At 36.8% G+C, this 20756-nt stretch overlaps 1 protein-coding gene across 1 annotated transcript in view; it reads right to left on the reverse strand.

The window, feature by feature from the left end:
• The window catches only part of CAPN7 (calpain 7), a 36592-nt gene extending 16121 nt beyond the window's left edge, over nt 1-20471 (reverse strand). Inside the window, exons 1-11 of the mRNA XM_082654335.1 lie at nt 20468-20471; nt 18190-18298; nt 14331-14488; nt 12754-12821; nt 10577-10777; nt 8758-8844; nt 5990-6116; nt 5116-5201; nt 3761-3854; nt 1577-1723; nt 268-374 (exon numbers count right to left, since the gene is read on the reverse strand). Of these exons, the coding sequence (XP_082510461.1) occupies nt 268-374; nt 1577-1723; nt 3761-3854; nt 5116-5201; nt 5990-6116; nt 8758-8844; nt 10577-10777; nt 12754-12821; nt 14331-14488; nt 18190-18268 (1154 nt within the window). The 5' untranslated portion in view covers nt 18269-18298; nt 20468-20471. The remainder of the gene's footprint in view (nt 1-267; nt 375-1576; nt 1724-3760; nt 3855-5115; nt 5202-5989; nt 6117-8757; nt 8845-10576; nt 10778-12753; nt 12822-14330; nt 14489-18189; nt 18299-20467) is intronic.
• Nucleotides 20472-20756: the final 285 nt, after the last annotated feature.

Consider the following 20756-nt stretch of genomic DNA (forward strand, 5'->3'; position numbering starts at 1 on the left):
CGGTGGCTTTTCTTTTGCGGAGCACGGGCTCTAGGCATGCGGGCTTCAGTAGTTGTGGCTCGTGGGCTCTAGAGCGCAGGCTCAGTAGTCGTGACGCACGGGCTTAGTTGCTCTGCAGCATGTGGGATATTCCCGGACCAGGGATCGAACCCGTGTCCCCTGCATTGGCAGGCAGATTCTTAACCACTGCGCCTCCAGGGAAGTCCCAACATGAAGTTTCTAAATAGCCTCTTTTAGTACAAAAGACAGAGACAGAGAAATGTTTACCTTTGATAAAGCATTCGGAAAGAATTATCCTTACTGAAAGTCTGGCTGTCTGAATGCATGGCGATCCTTTCTGGTATCCATCCAGTCAGTGCATGAAGATCAATATTCTGCAACATAAACACAGGACTGCCAACGTGGTTTTCAAGCTCATAAATAAATCCCCAGGGTAGCTATTAAATCTCATTGATCTGATATGATGATTCTGATAGAAATAAATCAGAAGGTAGTAAGTTGTTCTCTACCGGTAATAAATCTCTTATTTAACTCAAATTCCTACCTGGATTTAAGCACAAGCCTCTCTTCTTACAATCTCTGCTGCTTTTCCTGAATTCAAAGAATTGTTTTACTGATAAATATGATGAAAACTCAAAATGTTTAACAAAAAAACTGCTTTGATGATGATGATGACAGTCACTCACCATTTACTGAGTTTTTACAATATGACAGTCACCTTTCCTAACATTTTACATATATGCTCATTCCTTCTCTCTTTCAGCTGACTGGGTAAATCAACAGGCAATGGATTAGAAAGCTAAACTAAAAATATTTAAAGGACAGAGCAACTGAACATGGAGGCCGGGAAGAAATTTTAACATCCTATTACCTTTAACTATGAACTATACATTCTTGGACTATCATTATAAGAACCAGAAGGATGAAGGAGGCTGGGTACTAGGCAAGGATACTAACTAGGTATGAATAATGGGTGATTTGCATATATTACTTCAATTAATCTTTACAGTTCTTGAGAGGTGAGTATTATCCTCACATCACAGACAAGCAAAAAGGCTAAGAAAGGGGTAAATACCCTTCTAAGGCAACAGGCTCATTAGTGTTATAATTCAAAGTCATGCTAGTCTGAATAATTTCTGGCATAAGGCCAGTGGTTTACAACTAAAGGACACTGGCACATACCTTGATTTTACAGGTTAAGTTGTGTTAAGGTTGGGAAAAACTAACTCCAAACTCCTTGAACCTGAATTTACAAATCAAAAAAAATATACAAGGATGACAATATGACATATCCCTTTGATTTGCAGAGGCTTCTCTGGAAAGGTACACTGTATTTAACTGGCCATATATCCCATCAGACACATACACTTTAGGCTTTCCTGAACACCCAATCTATACAATGTGCAAATAACCTTACAAAAGAAAATATGTACTCCCATGATAAGGTGACTGATCAACATTTTTCAGGGGTTGATAATGTTTTCATTTAAACCAAATATATCATCTATAATCTTCTGAACTTAAAATAGTCATATCAGATAGCAAAAGTCTATGCCTGGATCCTCTTATTACTTACTGAATTAGATCCTGGGAAATCATATCCTCCCATGACTTTCATGTATGCTTTTTCTATGAGAGAAACCCATAATTCACTTTTGTTGTTAGAGTAAGAACACAGCAATTCTCCCTTATGATCCACAGGTAACTGGTCATCAATTATCACCTGGAGAAAGAGAACATTAATTTCCTTAGGTGGTATAAAATATCTTAAAATCCTTTCTATCAAAAAACCTCCACACCTTTCATACTGATAAAATAAAAGGCATGCTATGCTTATTGTTAAGGTAATGATAGTTTCAAATTTCTAGAATCTGATCAATTATAAAATGTTTTGTGATGTCTTTCTTCAGGTTGACATCTGTCAGGTATTAACTTTGAGCCAATTGGTTGGTTAAATGTTATGGATCGATCAGCAAAATTGTTAGAAATTCTAGAAATGTATACTATATCTAAAATAATTACAGAAGGGCTTCTCACTATTAAGCTAAATAACAATACTAACCTAAACCTGCAGAAAGAGTCATGCTGTGTTTAGTTGTAAAATATTATGGCTAAAAAATACATTTAAATAGTAGAGAAATATAGAAGTAATCACCACAAAGATACGGCTTCTAATTCACATTATAGAGTGATTTGGGAAACAAGAGGATAAGAAGAATTTTGATCTAATATTAACAGAAGAACTATGCAACTGTATTTTGAAAGATTCTTTAAACAAGAGGTTATCTAAAAATTATAGTTCAGAAAAACCACACCCTCAATAATTTTGTTTAGTTTTTAAGAAATCAGCTAGAGCAGTGGTTCTGAAAGGGTATTCTCAGACAACAGTATCATCATCATCGCCTAGGAACCCGTCAGATATTCAAATTCTGGCCTCCTCCGCAGACCTACTGAATCAGACACTTTAGGGACGGGGCCCAGCAATCTTTTCTAACAAGCTCTCCAGGTGATCCTGTGCACAATAAAGTTTGATTATCATTCAACTACAGAGCAACTTCTCAGTTTCTCACACGGGAATCACTAGGGGATCTTGTTTAAATGCATATTCTGATTCAGCAGGTCCAGGATGAGGCCTAAATTCTGCAATTCTAACGAATTCCCAGGTGATGCTAATGTTGATCCCTGGACTTCCGTGAGTCGACAGGAGCTAGAGAATCCTAACAACACAAGGCCCTTACAACATGGTTCGGAATCCTTAAAGAAATTAAAGATGTGAAATTTATTTATTTATTTATTTATTTATTTATTTTTGGCTCCATTGTTGCACGTGGGCTTTCTCTAGTTGCAGCGAGCGGGGGCTACTCTTGTTGCAGTGCACGGGCTTCTCATCGCTGTGGCTCCTCTTGTTGTGGAGCATGGGCTCTAGGCGCGTGGGCTTCAGTGGTTGTGGCACACGGGCTCAGTAGTTGTGGCTCACAAGCTCTAAAGCACAGGCTCAGTAGTTGTGGCACAGGGGCCCAGCTGCTCCACAGCATGTGGGATCTTCCCGGACCAGGGATTGAACCTGTGTCCCCTGCACTGGCAGGCAAATTCTTAACCACTGCACCATCAGGGAAGTCCCAAGATGTGCAATTAAAAACTATGTATATATTTCACAAAGGAAAACAATATTAAAGGTATCTTACATCTCAATTTATGACTATACACCTAAATTGTTCTGACCTAACAGACTTAGTATGTCTGATATCCTTTTAATCAAAAAGATAGTTAACAACCATCAGATTAAAATTCATTTTAAGCATTAGCAATCATTAGCTCAATGTCACTTCTGGGAACTTTCTATAAATTTTCCCAAACCCATTTTTTAAAAGACTTTATGCTTGTCATGATTTTTATTTTTAATTATTACTGATGATCTTATTGTAGAAATATGTATAATATCACAGAGTCAAAATCAACTAAACTGACTTTTAAAATGTTTATACAAATAACATTTCTTTTTTTTTTTTTTTTTTTTTGCGGTACGTGGGCCTCTCACTGTTGTGGCCTTTCCCGTTGCGGAGCACAGGCTCCGGACGCGCAGGCTCCGCGGCATGTGGGATCTTCTCGGATCGGGGCACGAACCTGCGTCCCCTGCATTGGCAGGTGGACTCTCAACCACTGCGCCACCAGGGAAGCCCCAAATAACATTTCTTAATGATTCTACTCAAGAGCCAAAGGTGGGGAGAGAGAAGGGGCTGATATGGGGAGAAACATTCACCTTTCTAGGGACACCATTGAGGTGAAGTTTTACCATATACTTTCCACATGGGTTGTACTCTGGCTCACCATCCTTATTCTGAGGGTAAATTATGCTTTAATAAGGAAAAGAAATAGTGAAATACCAACATTAATATTCAATATAAACTACTAGGCAGAATATTACATTTTATTTAAACATATGCTATTGTCTTAGAGATTTTATAAAAATAAACATAAGAATATTTGTCTAAAATAGGCCTGTAATAGAAAAAGAATTTTACCCTAGTCAAAGTGCTTATTCAATATAAACAAATGAAGAAAATATCTTATGCAATCATAGAGCAGAGCATACATTTTACAATATTCTGAAAAATGCTCAGTTTTTAATTATATACTATAATAAATTTTCTATTCAGTGGATATATTTTAAGCCAGTTAAAATAATCTACTTTTGTCCCCAAGACATAAAGAGAAGATCATTTCAATTAACCACAACTAAGGAAATTATAACTCTGACAGAGATAAAGTGAGCAGAACTCTGATGAAGTACACAAAATTATCTAGTAAGAAACCTGTAGAAACTCTCAGTATCAAGTTTCTTTCACAAACTGCACATTATTTACTTACATGGTCTGTTTATCCAGTGGCAAACGGCTTGAAACTAAGGTATCTGTATCTAATTCATCTTTGTACTTTCAGGACTTAATAAAAACCACTTGGGAAGAGTTGTACAAAAAAATTATAATGCTTAATTTTTACACTGAATATTTTTAAGGTAATAAAACTTTTAAAAATTGAAAGAAAAAGTATTTCCCAGTACCATTTCAGTACATTCTAAAGAAGTTCTAGCCGACAAAAATGTTATTTTATATTTCACACATTATATTTTAAAGTCTTATTTAACCCAATATATCAAAAACATTATGATTTCAATAAATAATAAATATAAAAATTTGAGATATTTTCCAAGAGACATTTTTTGGCGCTAAGTTTTCAAAATCTGATCCATTTTACACTTATAGCCTATCTGAATTCAGACTAGCCCATTTCAATTATGTAATATCCACATATGGCTTATGGCTACTATACAGTACAGTGCAGTTTTAAATATGACATGATTTTAATGTGACAAATTTCATTTATTTCAAAACATATTTATTTCATTTATATTATTCTAACTATACATGCATATGTTCTTAGACTGTCTTAGCAAATCTTTCCACACTCACAACCCATCTGCTTGACACAAAAGGGCCATAATATTCTAAGTGATATGCCCTCCTCACTTTCTGTGCAGATAAAGCCCAAGCTTTTAATTTCTAGTTACGAGACAATTCTATGAAAAGGGCTAAAGGGACAAATATAAAATTTTACCTGGTAATCAACTTCTTATTAAATCGTCTTTCATAAGCTGCACTGATAGCCAGTGATGCCACAAACGAACAATCTGATACTATTGTCTGTTAATAAGAATTTATTAATACATTTATTCATGCGATTTCAACATTACCACAATATTTAAGCATTGCTTCTAGAGCCTAACTTTTTACACTAAATATCTTGACTGTTGCTTGAACAGGTAAATAAGAAATAGAAATGCCATAGCGCCAACTAACACGTGTTTTGTTCCAACAAATCCTAGGAAAGACAAAGTATTTCAATTAAGTTAATTTAGAATAATTAAATATGGATGAAGCATTCCTACATGGATAAAAAGCATACTCAACTGAATCACACTCTTTTTAATGAGAAAAAATTACGGGCATTTTTAAAAAGTTGGTTTACTATAATATGACCAATTAAAATGAATATGCACATCAAAAGATTTGAATCATAGTATTTCAGGACCGTTATTTTTATACTCATGTGGAAAACATCTGTGACTTCAATGCTCAAATGTCATTAATAAACTTTACAATAAAGTCACAGAGTTGTTCTACCACTGAAGTGTTTTAAATTAGCCCAATACCTTTCTATCTCTCCTATCTATTCTCTTATCAAAGGTGTAATTCAGATTCTCATCCACAAGCACATATCAATAAATAGGATGTATATAAAAATCTGTAATTGTTCAACAGTTATCATATCTCAGTATGTCTAAGTCAAAGTATGCAGGGTGAATAATTTTTCCAATTATACTAATGCATCTAAATATATAATAAAAATCTAAGGAAAAAAGGCAAATGCCTATTCAAATTACTTTAAAATGTTGGCTTTTCATATAAAATTATACAAAATAAAAGTTTACCTGCTTTATGCTGAAACTAGACACAGTATAAATCATTGTAGGATTGTTGGTGAGGTCTTCTGGTCGTACCCATTTAGAAAATGTAGCTTTTTGTTTAGGTGATAATGGTAGCTTGCCACATCTATCACTGAGGTGATAACAAAAATTAAATAATAATAATAATGATAAAATTAATCTTAAAAGATGACTCAAAAGCAAAATTAAATTTCCTAGAGAATTTTTTTTGGTATAGTGATCACAGCTAAACTATATAATCCGAAAAAACCCTCTGGTCAAAGATGATGATCATCTCATACATCTCATAGAGCCACTGGTGTTCTAGGCAACATTTTGGTACCTGTGTACTATCAGGGCCTGACTAAACAGACAGTGAGCTGGGTGAATTGAGAAGAATTTAAAGACAGCTATCATAAAACTTTTAGGAGAAAAAATAAGGCTGAGTCAAATCTAACCTGCCATATAAACCAGAATTCAGTAAATCCAAGACTCCTTAATATCTGTTTCTCTCAAGTCACCACTAAATCAACAAATTCAATGCTTATTTCTTAGAACTTTAAAAATATTTTATAAATATAATGTTTATTAAAATACATGACCAGAAAAGAAAAAAATTTAGTCACCCAATCTTTCTAACCAAAGATTCATACACTGGGGAGCTTTTAGCCATCAGTCTGCTATCTCTGAATTTTAAAATGTTTACTGTTACTTTTTCTTCTGATTATTCTTACTGTAAAATAATCCAGAAAACAAGAAAGGAAAAATCTTGCCAGTTACAGCATTTAATTTTACTTGATTTTTCTTAAAATTTAATTAACTCAGTAAGTATTCACTGAGCACCTGCCACATGCCAGACACTGTGCAGGCACACGTTCTCTGTCCTCATGCAGCTTATGGTCCCGTGTGGGGGACAAGCACAGAGCAAGGGGTCACACACACAATGTAAAATCCCAACTCTGACAAGTGCCATGCCTAAACTAAGGGAGTTGGTACAGTTATATTTTTCTGTTTCCATTACATGGTAAGCATTTTCCCACGTTACTTAATTTCTTGAAAACTTGATTGTTCATGATTGTACAAAATTCTTCTTAGGGACATTTTGTTGTATGAGCACTAAAAATATGATTTATCTCAATCTGTTACACAAAGACTGGAACTACTTATAAACAGAAGTCTATATCTCTGCTTCGATATAACCATTTAAGAGCATTCTAGAATAACTGATTCACATTTTCATAATTATAAAAATATTGATGAATATCTTTTATATAAGTCTGACTAGATCTGTAAATATTTTTTAGAATTGGTCTCTTGAATTGAAATCACTGGGCACAGGGGTATAAACATTTTTAAAGTATTTGAAATGTATAGCCAAATTATGTAATATAACTTAGTATTTAACAAAATAATTATGTTCTAATAGTTAATCCTTATTATATAGTGCTTGCTACAGAACAAGCACCATTGTAAGTGCTTTATATTTTAATAACTCATTTAACCATCACAGTAACACCATGAGGTGGATTCTATTATTACTTTAAAATCTGAGACAGATTAAAAAACTTGCAATGTCACACAGGATATGACACTGGAGAGCGTGGGTCTGGATTCTGTGCCCTTAACGTCAGTGCTATAAGCTTCTTAGATATAAACAATTCCTAGATCCAAATCAGTCACTAGCATCACATGGGTGCCTGAGGAAAACGTTATGCTGATAACTTACTGGCTTTGAGATATTTAACTTCTGCCCATCCAAGAAGAGCAGAACACTTGAAATGAGAGAGCAGCTCTTTTGTTCTTTATAGTCTTTATATATTCTGTACACAATAAGCATTCAACTCTCTGATGCTTTCTGATAATAAATACAATATAACATGCTCACTGCAGAAATTTTGAAAAATAAATATGTTTTAAAAAGTAAATCACCTAATTTTGCTGCTTAGAGATAACCACTGTAAACATTTTGATGTATAACTTAACATCATGTTTTTCTATATATCTATAAACACAAGAAAAGAAAAATAAAATTTGGATGTTATATATAATTTTCTATCTTTTAATATTCATATATTGCAAGCGTTTTCCTTATATTCTACAGACTTATTTTTTGTGGAGAGCATAATATGTAATATAATAATATGGACATGCCATTATTTAATCACTCCCATATCGCTGGATACCAACTTTGTTTCAATAATTTTCTGCTGTAACAGACACTTTGGTAAATGCTCTTATTATATACATCTTTGACCGAATTATAGTTTCCTTGGGAAGGCTAGAAGCTGGGAGTCCTGAAACAAACAATGGTTTTAAGGTTCTTGACATAAGCTGCCACTGTCCTGGCAGGCTGTGCTAACACTTTCATACTGAACCCTTTAATTGAATTGGATCTTCTTAGTAAACAACAACCCTGTCATTCTATTCCACCTTTCCATTCAACATCTCTGCTGACTTGCCTTTCTGCTGTGATCCAACACCAACTGGGCAAATATTTACCCACTACTTACCTTGTGCCAGGTACCGCGTCAGACACTATGAGTATAACCTTAGGCAAAAGGAGGCGCGCGCGTCCCGTCACCAGGGAAGGGTCGGAGGCACTCTCGCGATGCTGCCACACCTCCTTCCCACAGCCACACCTCTTTCCCAATCGAATTTTTTTATTACGCATTTTAATTTCAAGGCTATGGATTTAATTGGATTCCAGAGGATGGGAAAAGTACTGAAAAATCAAAATAATTTTGAAAGTAAACATTGCAGTAGTGTTTACTTACCAGAAAGGCATTGGGTAAGCAAAACGTTCCCTCAGATCAATGCTCATGAAAGGAACATATTCCATACCATTTATTTTTGACGTTGTCCTATAAAATACAAGAAAAAAATCTAAAGTAGATGTTCAAGTCTACCTTGATTACCAATTTTATTTAAACTTCTTAAAATTCAAATGACAAGGTATGGTACTGTAATAAAATTAAACTCACCACCTCATATAATGTTGATAACTTTATTTGAACAAAATTTTCACGAAATAGTTGAATACCAGAAAATAACTAATCCAATTCAATTCAATCAGTTATTCTTTTAAGACTAACATCCTTTACAACAAAACAACTATCTCAAGATAGGGCTACACTAGAGGTACTGAAAGTGTCACCAGGACACAATGCGAATTGTTTCCTAAGCCCAAAGAGAGAAAGCAATTGCTTAGTTATTTGGGGATTTAAAAAACATAGCATTTACAATTCTGGGAAATATGTTCTTTATATTTTCTGGTTATGAGACTAAGGAATGGGTAGTGAAGAAGGTAGTGGCACAGATAACAGTTACAGCCTCTTGACAAATTTAAGAAATGTGACTTGTAGTAGTTTTGCATGTTCTCTTCCTGTTTTGTTTATATGTTTACTTGCATATATTAGCTATTTCCTTCTGTTTCTTTCCCTCCTTTCATTTAGAAGGAATTGCAGGGTAACTTCACCATTTAGTCTCTAGGTAACAATATACAATGAGACAATGACTGAACTGGAGAACTAATTAATGCAGCGGGTGATGAACATAACATCTGTGTATCCTCATCTTGAGATGGTGAGAGCTTTTCACTCGTATGAAGGACAGCTGCATCTTGTTAGGCAGAAACACAGAGCTGTTCTGTAGTAGTGCAGAATATCAAACGTGTGCGGAAGGGAGCATGTGGGTGCTGAGTAGCCAGAGTGTTGGACTGTTACTTTTCTCTCAGGTCCAAAACCACTCTTTTTGTCCTCCTTTGTGTTGTGCTGGTTCATATGCATTTTTTCTAGGCAAAGAGACCCAGATTCGTAGGAGTAGAATTAAAATCTTTAGCAGGAAGAGAGAAAAATGCCCCCAGGTGGCTGCTAAAGAGGAAGGAGCCCTTCTAGTGCAACTTCAGCAAACTAGAAAGAGCAACCTCATGATGTGCGCAGCTCTAAGCAGGCTGATCTCCTTCAAAGCCCAAGTGAGGAACAGCTGCACTGGCTCAGAAAGCGATCAAGGATTTCCACAGCCTGTTCTTTTGTATTTTTAATATCCCCTGAGGCTGCTTCCAGACACTGAGCGGGCTTCCCAGCCCAGGTGTAGGCAAACTTTTTCTGTAAAGGGTCAGACAGTATCTAGTTTTGGTTTTGCAATGAGGTCTCTGTCACATATTCTGGGTTTTTTTGTTTTCTTTTTTGCAACCCTTTAAGAAATGTAAAAAAACCATTCATAGCTTAAGGCTGCCCTTTGCTGACTCTGGCCTAGACTGCTATTTCAAGGTAACAATTAGGGCTCTGATCAAGGTGGAAGAGATGATGAATGGTCTGCCATAGCTCTACTTTGCCCCATAATCTTTATTATTCAATTCTGAAGAATGCTAAGATTTTCAGAAAAAAATACATCTAGCGGAAATGAGAATACTAAAATATATTAGAAGAAATTTTAACCATTTCAAGTTGTGACTATGTGACAACATAATTTATAATTACATAATAACAGCATGACACATTATACCAAAGATGTGACTACGACTCAGCAAACCTAAGGAGAGTAACATTACCTGCACTGATTATGTTCATTACAACCAATCATAAACTGATTTACCTGAGAACTTCTATTTCTTCTGCTGTGTATCTCTGTCCTTGTGCATCACATGACTGTGGACTTATAAATGGCTGAGGTCTTTCAAGGAAGGGATTAGTTCCTAGTGGAAAATGTGCTCTCACTGGAGGTGGCTTTGGTTTAATATTCGTTGCCTTGATTTTGCATGATGGCTTTGTTAAAGGCTCACTCAATGCTTCTGCTCTACAATAGAGAGAGGTACAGAAAAACCGTTCTAGTTTTTCTTCTCACATTTAAGCTTTCCAGAACATAAAATTTACTTCAAGAACCAGTCAAGCATCCCTAATGTAAAATTAGTATATAAAATTCCTACATACTAGTCAACAGTTCACTACTTAAGTTACTCCCAAAGGTAAGTATTTTTGCAAACAACATTTTATTGACAACATTAATTGAGCACTTATTGCATGTCAGATCCTATGCAAAGTAAGGGGGATACAATAATGTACGAAACACAAACTCTACTCTCAAGGTGCTCCTAGTGTTGTGGGGAGAGAGACAATTGCATCAAAAGTGAGATGCGAGGCTGGAAATACTCTATGCAAGTGAATGCACAGTAGAAATTACTGACTTGATGGGAAGCAGGTGAGTCAAGGAACATTTTTCCAAATTGACATTTGAGCTGCAGAAGAATCCACCTGGGGAGCAAGGAAGGGTTCTAAGCAGAGAGACCAGCATGAGCAAACATGTAACAAGCTAAGGTAATTTCAAAAGAATGGACGGGGCCCCTGTGAACAGTACAAATGAGAGGCAGCAGGAGATGAGACCAGTGGCAGGGACTGGATCACGGAAGGTCTCACATGGTATTTAAGGTAATTTTGACTTTATTCTGTCAAAGAACTAACAATCTAAAAAACGGAAGTTCTTAACCTAAGGTCCTTATATGAGATTTAGGAGTCTTGTTAACACTCTGAAATTATATGCAAATAAAATGTTACGTTATCTTTTCTGTACAGCGTGTCCATTCTTTAGAAGAGATCCTAAAAGGAGCCCGTGACTGACCCATGCCCCTGCGCTGAGGATGCACTCAGAGAGTACTAGATGGGTTACCCACATAGGTAATAAAAGCCATCTATGATTCTGACTGGGGAAAGAAGTAAAAATGGAGAAGATAGCTACGTGTCGAGTGCCCATAACTTCATGAATTTGGAGAAACAAACTAAATGCTAGCTGATGGTAATGAAAAGGAGGGATAACCGCTATACCTCAATAAAAAAGAAGGGCTGGGGTAGCACAGCTACCTAGTCTGAGCCTCAAAAGGATATATTTTAGTAATTCATGCTATAACTATAAATGCCATTCCAACCTTTTCCTTTGCCTATAATGCTTTGTCTATACAAGAGGTACAATTCTCTTGTGCAAATACATTCATTATTTCTCAACAAATATCTACTGCCTGCCCTCTGCTAGGTGCTTAGTTTCAGCATTGAACAAAGACAAAATTCTCTGTCCTCAAAGAGCTTATATTTGCGGGACAGGGGTTAGAAGGGACACAGACATTGATAACAAATATGATAAACTGGGAAATCTCATATACCTTAGAAAACAGTAAGAGTTACAGGAAAGAATATTAGAATAGATGAAGCAGGATGAAAGTACTGGAGGAGATTAAATTTTAAACAGAGTGGTGATGGCAGGCCTTATTGAAAAGTTGACATTTGAGCAAAGAGTTAAGGGAGCTACACACATGTATAATTTGAGGTATCTGCATGGCTGGCTCACTCTCAGTTTCTCCATTTCTAGTAGTAGCTCTGGAAGGGCTCTCTGGAATTCTCTCTTTGGAAGTCTGGTATTAAACAACAGAAGGGAGTCTACCATTTCAAATACCATAATCATTTTTGTTTTAGACACAGCAAAAACTAAGTAAAATATTTCTTGACTGATTTGTTATTTTTTGAGTTTAAAGCACGGATGAAGACACAGAGATGAATAAGATGCTCTCTGTTCCCCTAAGGAGTTCACCATCTAATGAGTCAAAATGACATGTAGAAAAAAGCAGCAGGGAACTAGAGAGGGGTAAATTCACTCAGAGGAAGAAGGCCACTTTGCTCTGGATCTCAGGTTTGCTACCACGAGCTCCACCACACATTCAGATAAACCACTGAAGTAACACAGTACGCTGCCATCCACAGATAAGAACTCTAGGGACCAAAACTCACCTGTCTAGTGCCTGTCGTGCCAACTGCTTCAGTTTGTTTTGCAGAGTTTTATCAGCGGTTTCATAAGACTTAAGAGAAAGAGAGACAGATGTTCCAAAGCATAATTATTAATTTGCCTGATCCATGATATTTCTAAGCAAAAAAAAAAATTACAATGCACATTACACTTCTTAAAATTATGAGAGAATAAACCAAGACACTTTACTTTTGTCCTTAAAGGTATCATTTAAATTGTGTTGAAAACTCATCACCACTTAACCTAACACCACTTAATTCGGACAGGTAGTAAGTGGAACACAACCGTATAATCACAGTGCCACAGAAGGCCTGGCAGCAGGAACCCCAGAAGAGCAGGGCTACTGTACTAAGTGAAATAAGTCAGCAGGAGAAAGACAACCACCTTATGCCTTCATTCATATGTGGAGTCTAAAAGACAAAACAAATAAACAAACAAAATAAACAAACTTATAGGTACAGAGAACAGATTAGTGGTTTCCAGAGGGGAAGGGGGTTGGGGGACGGGTGAAATGGGCGAAGGGGGTCAACTGTATGGGGATGGAAGGTAACCAGACTTGCGGTGGTGATCACTTTGCTGTGCGTACAGATGTCGAATTATAATGCTATACTGTGCACTGAAACTTACATAATTAAAAACAAAAAAAAACAGCACTTACCCGTAGTCTCAGGTACCTACAGAAATGAGGCTAGATAGTTCCTCTGAAAAAAGACCTTGGACAAAGAGCCGGCCCTCTGAACAATGCTGAGAACACCACTCTCTACCACATCACATCCCCTGTGAATGCGCTACTCTTACGCACTAGATGCCCCGGAGAGCTAACAGGCCCACCGGGCTCCTCGGGAAGCAGTAAAAACCGCTCGACATATAGACTCTACACTGCAAATTAATAAAGCTCTCCCAAACCACTAACTTATTTCTTAGTGTATGAAATTGAAAAAAAGGGGGAAGTTTTATTTTTTTTGTGATGAACCAAAGTCGTTTTTTCCCTTTTTTTTTTTAAATTGAAGTATGTACAATGTTGTGTTAGTTTCAGGTATACAGAAAAGTGATTCAGTTATACATATATATCTATTCTTTTTCAGATTCCTTCCCATTATAGGTTATTACAAGACATTGGGTATAGTTCCCTGTGCTATACAGTACATCTTTGTTGTTTATCTATTTTAAATACAGCAGTATGTATCTATTAATCCCAAACTCCTAATTTATCCCTCCCCCAGGAAGTTTATTTTAAATTCACAGATTGTGATGGTGAATTCTTCCTATAATAAGTTAATTTAAGTTATAGGGGTATAAAAAGGTCAAAAATGGTACCTATAATTTAAAAAACAATTGCCAAGGGACTCAACCTCAATACTGTCAAATTTTTAACAAGATGTTAAAGTCCATTAACAATTTTCTATTCTTCACTATGTTTTAATGAGGAGTAACTTAGTTACATGTGTAATAACAGGATAATTTTTTTTTCTTTAAGGAATTGTTAAGTAAAACTCACTAGTAAGGGGAGAAATTTCTTAGCATAATTCCACCAAACTTAACTTGTAGCTATTATACATACGGTTTTCAGACAGAGATCTACAGCTTCTGTATACAGTTCTATAGCATCTTCAACATTCCCTTTTTCATCTTCATCAAAAGCTTGTGTAACGAGGAAATGGGCACGCTCTAAGTCCAACTGATGTTTTGATTTCAAAGGATCCGCACTCTTTGACTGAACTAGGATAGGAAAAAAAGCCACACAGAAGAACTAGCATAGGAAGAAAGCCACATACCTATATATGTATCCAGGGAACAACATACCATTTTAATTCATTCTTTACCAAAACTCTATAATCCTTCATTTAAAAAGCTTAGCAAGGTCAAAAAAAAAATCCTTAAAAAAATGTCCCCTGAATTTCTCTGTCCCTACCAGCACTTTCTTCATTTAAAATATAAAACATAGGAGTTCTCCACACAAAAAACAAAACTGAAACTTGGAAAAGACTAAATCAAAAGAAACTCAATTATGTTTTAAGGTAATTTAAATTTTTATTCAGTATAGACGATAATTATGTAATATACTAGGCCTTGATGATAAAATGCATGCTGTTTCCTATTCATCTGGGTCCAGAATAAGCTGTATTTTTACTGCTTTTTGAAATAAGTGCTTCTGTTTGTTTTTAATATAAAGATACGTATCCATAAGAGACCTGCATCTAGAATATATAAAGATCTCTTACAACTCAACAATAAAAGGACAAACCCAATTTAAAATGGGTGTGATGATGATGTCATCAACTTGTGTCAACTTGACTGGATCACAGGTTACCCAGCTATTTGGCTAAACAAGATTTCTGGGTAGCCTGTGTGGATGTTTCTGAATGAAAGCAGCATTTGCATTGACACTGAAAGCAGACTGCCCTCCCCAGTGTGGGTGGGCATCATCTAATCCACTGTGGGCATGAACAGAACAAAAGGCAGAGGGGGAGAATCTGCCCTCACTGCAGGACTGCTTGAGCTGACACATTGGTCTTCTCCTGACCTTGGACTGGAACTCACACCATCAGGTCCCCTGCTTCTCAGGCCTTTGGACTTGGACTGAACCACACCACTGGCTTTCGTGAGTCTCTAGCTTGCAGAGGGCAAATAGTGGGACTTCTTAGTCTCCATAATTGCATGAGCCAATTCCTCATAATAAATCTCTTTATGTACATCCTACTGGTTCTATTTCTCTGGAGAACCCTGACATATACCATGGGCAAAGGATCTGTATAGCCATTTCTCCAAAGCAGATATTCAATGGCCAAATGGCATGTGAAAAGATGCTCAACATCATTTGCCATCAGGGAAGTGCACATCAAAACCACAATAAGATGCCATTTTATACCCACTAGGATGGCTAAAATAAAAAAAAGACAGAAAATAACAAGTGTTGATAAGGATGTGAAGGAAATGGAACACCGCTGGTGGAACTGTAAAGTGGTATAGCCACTGTGGAAAACAGTTTAGCAGTTCCTCAAAAAGTTAGACATAAAGCTACCATACGACCTAGCAGTTCTACCTGTGGGCATATATCCAAGAGAACTGAAAACATATGTCCACACAAAAACTTAGACACAAGTGGTCATGACAGCATTACTAATAATAGACAAAAGGTGGAACCAAGCCAATATCCACCAACTGATGAATGGATTAATAAAATGTGGTATATTAATACAATGGTGTATTAACCATAAAAAGAAATGAAGCACTGATACATGCTACAAAATGGATAAACCCTAAAAACATTATGCTAAATAAAAGAAGCCAGACACAAAAGACCACATACTGATGACTCCATTTACATGAAATGTCTAGAATAGGCAAATCCATGGAGACAGAAAATAGATTAGTGGTTGCTAGGGCCTAGGGTGTGGAATGGGGCGTGACTACTAATGGCTAAGAGAAATGTTCTGAACAAAATGTTCTAAGAAAATGTTCTGAAGTTAGATAGCGGTGATGGTTGCACAACCCTGGGAATACACTAAAAACCACTGAACTGTACACTGTAAAAAGTTGAATGTTATGGTATGTGAATTACATCTCAATAAAACTGATTTTTTTTTTTTAAGTTTTAAATTTTGTTTCTCTCAAAATTGTGTCTGATCTTTTAAAAACTGTAACCCTCGGTAACACCTCTCTAAAGTATGTATTAATCCCATTTATTAAATGAATGTTAAAATATTTAGCTCAAGGCTTCTCAGCCTTGGCACTACTGACATTTTCGACTGGATAATTCTTTGCTGTGGACAGTGCTATGCATTACAGGATTTTCCCTGCAGCACTATCCCTGCCCTCTACCCAACCAGATGCTAGTAGTATACTGCATCCCTACCCTGGCATAAACACCAAACATCTCTCCAGACATTGCCAAATGTCTCCTGCGGGGCAAAACCGATTCTAATTGAGAATAACTATCGAGCCTAAGGTTTCAGAGCTACAGTGGAAGGGTAGGGACTCAACTTAGATCTTTGAATTCCAAGTCTTGAGTTTCTTATACTAAACTGGTGAATTTCAAACTGGGTTACCTTTCCCCAACCCTAAAGTCAAGCCATCTCTCAAAGTCTCTTGACTGTCAGCAGACTTTATCTGTTTTAAAAATTGGGATTCTGAACAAGATTTTTATTTGATAAAGGACTCTCCTGTTTGAAATAATCATTAAGTAAACCATTTAATTCTCTACAGATTACATGCCATTTATTGAACAAAACAGGTCGAAAAACCGGCAAAACATTTAATGTATATTATGCTTTAAAAATCCTTTTTGAACTTTACTTCTGTTTCACTGGCAAGTTTTCATTCTTCAAGAGATTAGGGCTGTCTCATTCCGTGCCTGAGTATCATATAAACATCACATTTATAAATTTTAAAACTTCATTTACTTAGCTGGGAAAATGAAGTGCCTCTGAATTCCATGGTATTTTGAATACATGAATCAGTATAACTTTGTATTAAGTGAGGCCCTGACACACAGGCAGTCCACTTTTCAATGCATGCAATTTCTGGGCACTGTCTTAAAGGAAAGTGCCATGTCTGTATGGGGACTGTCATAATAAGAAATCCAACAATCAAATCTACTCTATCCTAACTATGAGCTTGTAACTGCTCTTATCTATTCAGAATGAGCGGTAGAAAGTAGCACAAAGTCCATCAGAGAATGCTGAATAAGACTCCTCTAAGCTTGTGGCTTTATTACACAGCCCCAGAAAAAAAGGGGTTAAAAAGAGTCCTCAGTGACATGAATGCATTCCTAAAACAAAATGTCAATAGATGATCATTTTCTTTCCTACCACGTGAAAAACCAGATTTCGCCAGGAACCACTTACCTCTAACAGAACTGCGATCATTAAGCCTGTGAACTTGTTTCACAGCGTTTGCAAAAATAACTACAGGTTGTTCCAGGTCTCTGCTTACATGTCCCTTTTCCAAGATATGGTTTAAAACAAGAGTTTAGCTAAGGTCTTGAGGTTGAGGATATCGATACAGTAAAGACTGTGAACCCACTGTTGAAGTCTTCACACACTGAAGAGGAGGAGTCATTTAATTTTAATAGCAGGAGAGGGGCACGTGACAGATGTTTAAAAGCAGATTTTAACAGGGTCCTAACACTGACTCTGCCAATGATACACTGTTTGAATGTAGATAGTTCATCTCTATCCTCTGGGAAATTAGGATATCAGACTATATCACCTCTAAGGTTCCTCTTCACAGATTTATCACATATTTCCACATTATGATTTTCAACGATGTGATTACCATAAAAGAAATGAGCAGTAACCAAGTGAGGATCAAGAATCAAAGATGAAAACGAAAAGGAAAGAGAAACACAGGGGAAAAGTAAGATGTGATGCGACAGAAGAAAAAAAATACAGTGACATGGTTAGTAGTCCTTTACCAACCTGCTGAATGTAAAGCCTGCACTCTTTCCAGATACTCATTTATTTTTTCTTGAATATGTTCTAGGCTTGATCCTGCCATCTCAGCATAAATTAAAGCTTGTGCAGCTTCCTAAAAATAAAAAAAAGAATTCAAAGGAATCTAACAGATCAATTACAATCTGAATTTTCTTTACCACTTTCTAACTATTGGTTTCTATGAATGACAAAACAAGAATGTCTTTGATACCAGTAATTTTTTTCGTAAAGTAAATGAGATATATTCCTTTACTACTTTTTTGCAGTTCTCAATGCTCTCTTTCTCCTACTGTTGAAAATTTATGAAGTCAAATAGAAGGGGTTGATTATAAGTATTTTCTTAGAATAACTGTGATTTATATGTTCTCTGTTTTCCTTTTTCTTTTTGCAATAGGTCAGACTTGAAATTATGTACTGTGAAAAGGTGAATTGAGTCTCAAAAGCATTAGAACAGATAGTACCCGATACAATCAAATTAAATATCAATAGAAGATTATAAGAAATTATAAAGGTTAAATATCTCACAGTGGAAAGAAAATCTTTCTCCACAGAAAATATTGTCAAAGGGGGACACATTTTAAGGCAGATTTCAGTTGTATGAAATAAACTTATTTTAATTAAGAAAACCTGGATTTGTCTTCCAGTTATTCCATGACTTCCTCAGCCAGTTAGGCTGTGCTGGTGAGGAAAAGCCTCCATTCTCGCCATCACCATTCCAGGAGGGTGACCAATGCTACCACACACAAGAACCACAGAGAGACTTTCCCAAGTACCACCACCTTCACTGCAGTAATCTAAGCGTGTGCACTTCAAGGAACCTCACGCCTTGTTATCTGGATCCAAAGAAGCCATCTACTGAGCATCACTTTTTTTTTTTTTTTTTTTTTTGCGGTACGCGGGCCTCTCACTGCTGTGGCCTCTCCCGCCGCGGAGCACAGGCTCCGGACGCGCAGGCTCAGCGGCCATGGCTCGCGGGCCCAGCCGCTCTGCGGCATGTGGGATCTTCCCGGACTGGGGCACGCACCCGTGTCCCCTGCATTGGCAGGCGGACTCTCAACCACTGCGCCACCAGGGAAGCCCTGAGCATCACTTTTTGAATCCAGTTATTGGAGCAGGACTTGTTTCCCTGAACCTACAAAATCAGTAAGAAGAGTACAGGTTTGATCCAAACGGAAATTGGGGGTAGAAAACATATGTTTTCCTCAGATTCTGCAATTCAGATATTTCAGGGGAGGAAAATATAACTGTACATGTAAACATTAAAACTAATTTTTTAAATTGTTGGTATCAACTTTATTTTGCTCATTTTGCTTACACGTGAAAGTGATTAACAATTAAGGAATCTCTAATAGAACAGCATGAAGGCAGAAAACACTAAATATCTGATACAGTTTACATAAACAGCTCCTAGAAACACAACCACTTTTCTGATTCTCTCAAGGAAAAGAAATTCTTCATAACAACATGCATGTAATCCTACAGCAAAATAAGAGGCACTGTACAGTACTTCCTTTCGCTTTAAAAAAGCTATTTTATATGGCACTATTTTCACCTATGAACATTTGTCAGTTATTTCACAAAACTAATAAAACAGTTTTACTTTTAAAGAAATACCATCGTCATGAAATTGTCAAAAAAAAAAAATGTCCAAAAAGAATGATTCTGAAACACACCCAAAGTCTCTAAATATAGATTACAAAATGAAGGCAATCAAATATTGATCTGAGAAAAGCAAACCACACATTATTGACAGCATATAGGTTTATGGAAAAAAATTACGACTACTGTATTATCAAATTCTTTCTAAAACAAAAGATGACAATGTCAAGAGGATACAGCTATCTGCACGGGGAGCCGGAGGGGTGTGTTTGCAAATGCTCAGGATTGGGGAGCAGGCGGTGGACTGTGAGCTCCTACTCTGATTTAGTATTTCTGGCCCCAGTAATTTACCCAAAAGAAATACCAAAGAAACGTGTAAAGCATTAGCTATAAGGGTATTATGATGCTGAAGATCCATAATGAACATAAAATGGCCAGAAGAGTCTGTAAATAAACTATGGCACACCCACATAATGGAATACTATACATCTATCATTAACAAGTTTATACTATGAAACTTTAAAAAAATTCAAAATTTTTTAAAAGTTCAAATGCAAAGAACAGACTTTAAGAAGTATAAACAGTCTGATCCAAGTTTGTTTTTTTTAAAAAGGTGTGCACACACACATGCGTAGAAAACCAAAGATACGTAGATGTCAAATACCAGGATACGCGATGTTTTATTTTTGATTGACTTTCTGCGTTCTTCCGTGAGCACTGTTTCCGTGTACATCCGTGACGGTGAGAAGCTGCGAGCTGACAGTCCAGCTCCGCCGCCGCCCTCAGGAGCGGTCAGATGGGGACTCGCCGGCCAGGACCGACCCCAAAGCGGCGACCAAGCCCGCCGCTGGCCGGACCCTGGGGCGGGGGCAGGCCTGACCCCTCAGCCCGGCCCCCGCCGCGAGAGGGACAGCGGGACGGGGGACCGCCACGCCGAGCGCGCCCGTCCCCTC

The sequence above is a fragment of the Grampus griseus genome (genome assembly GCF_964374135.1).
Source record: "Grampus griseus genome assembly, chromosome: 5".
Lineage (NCBI taxonomy): Eukaryota > Metazoa > Chordata > Mammalia > Artiodactyla > Delphinidae > Grampus > Grampus griseus.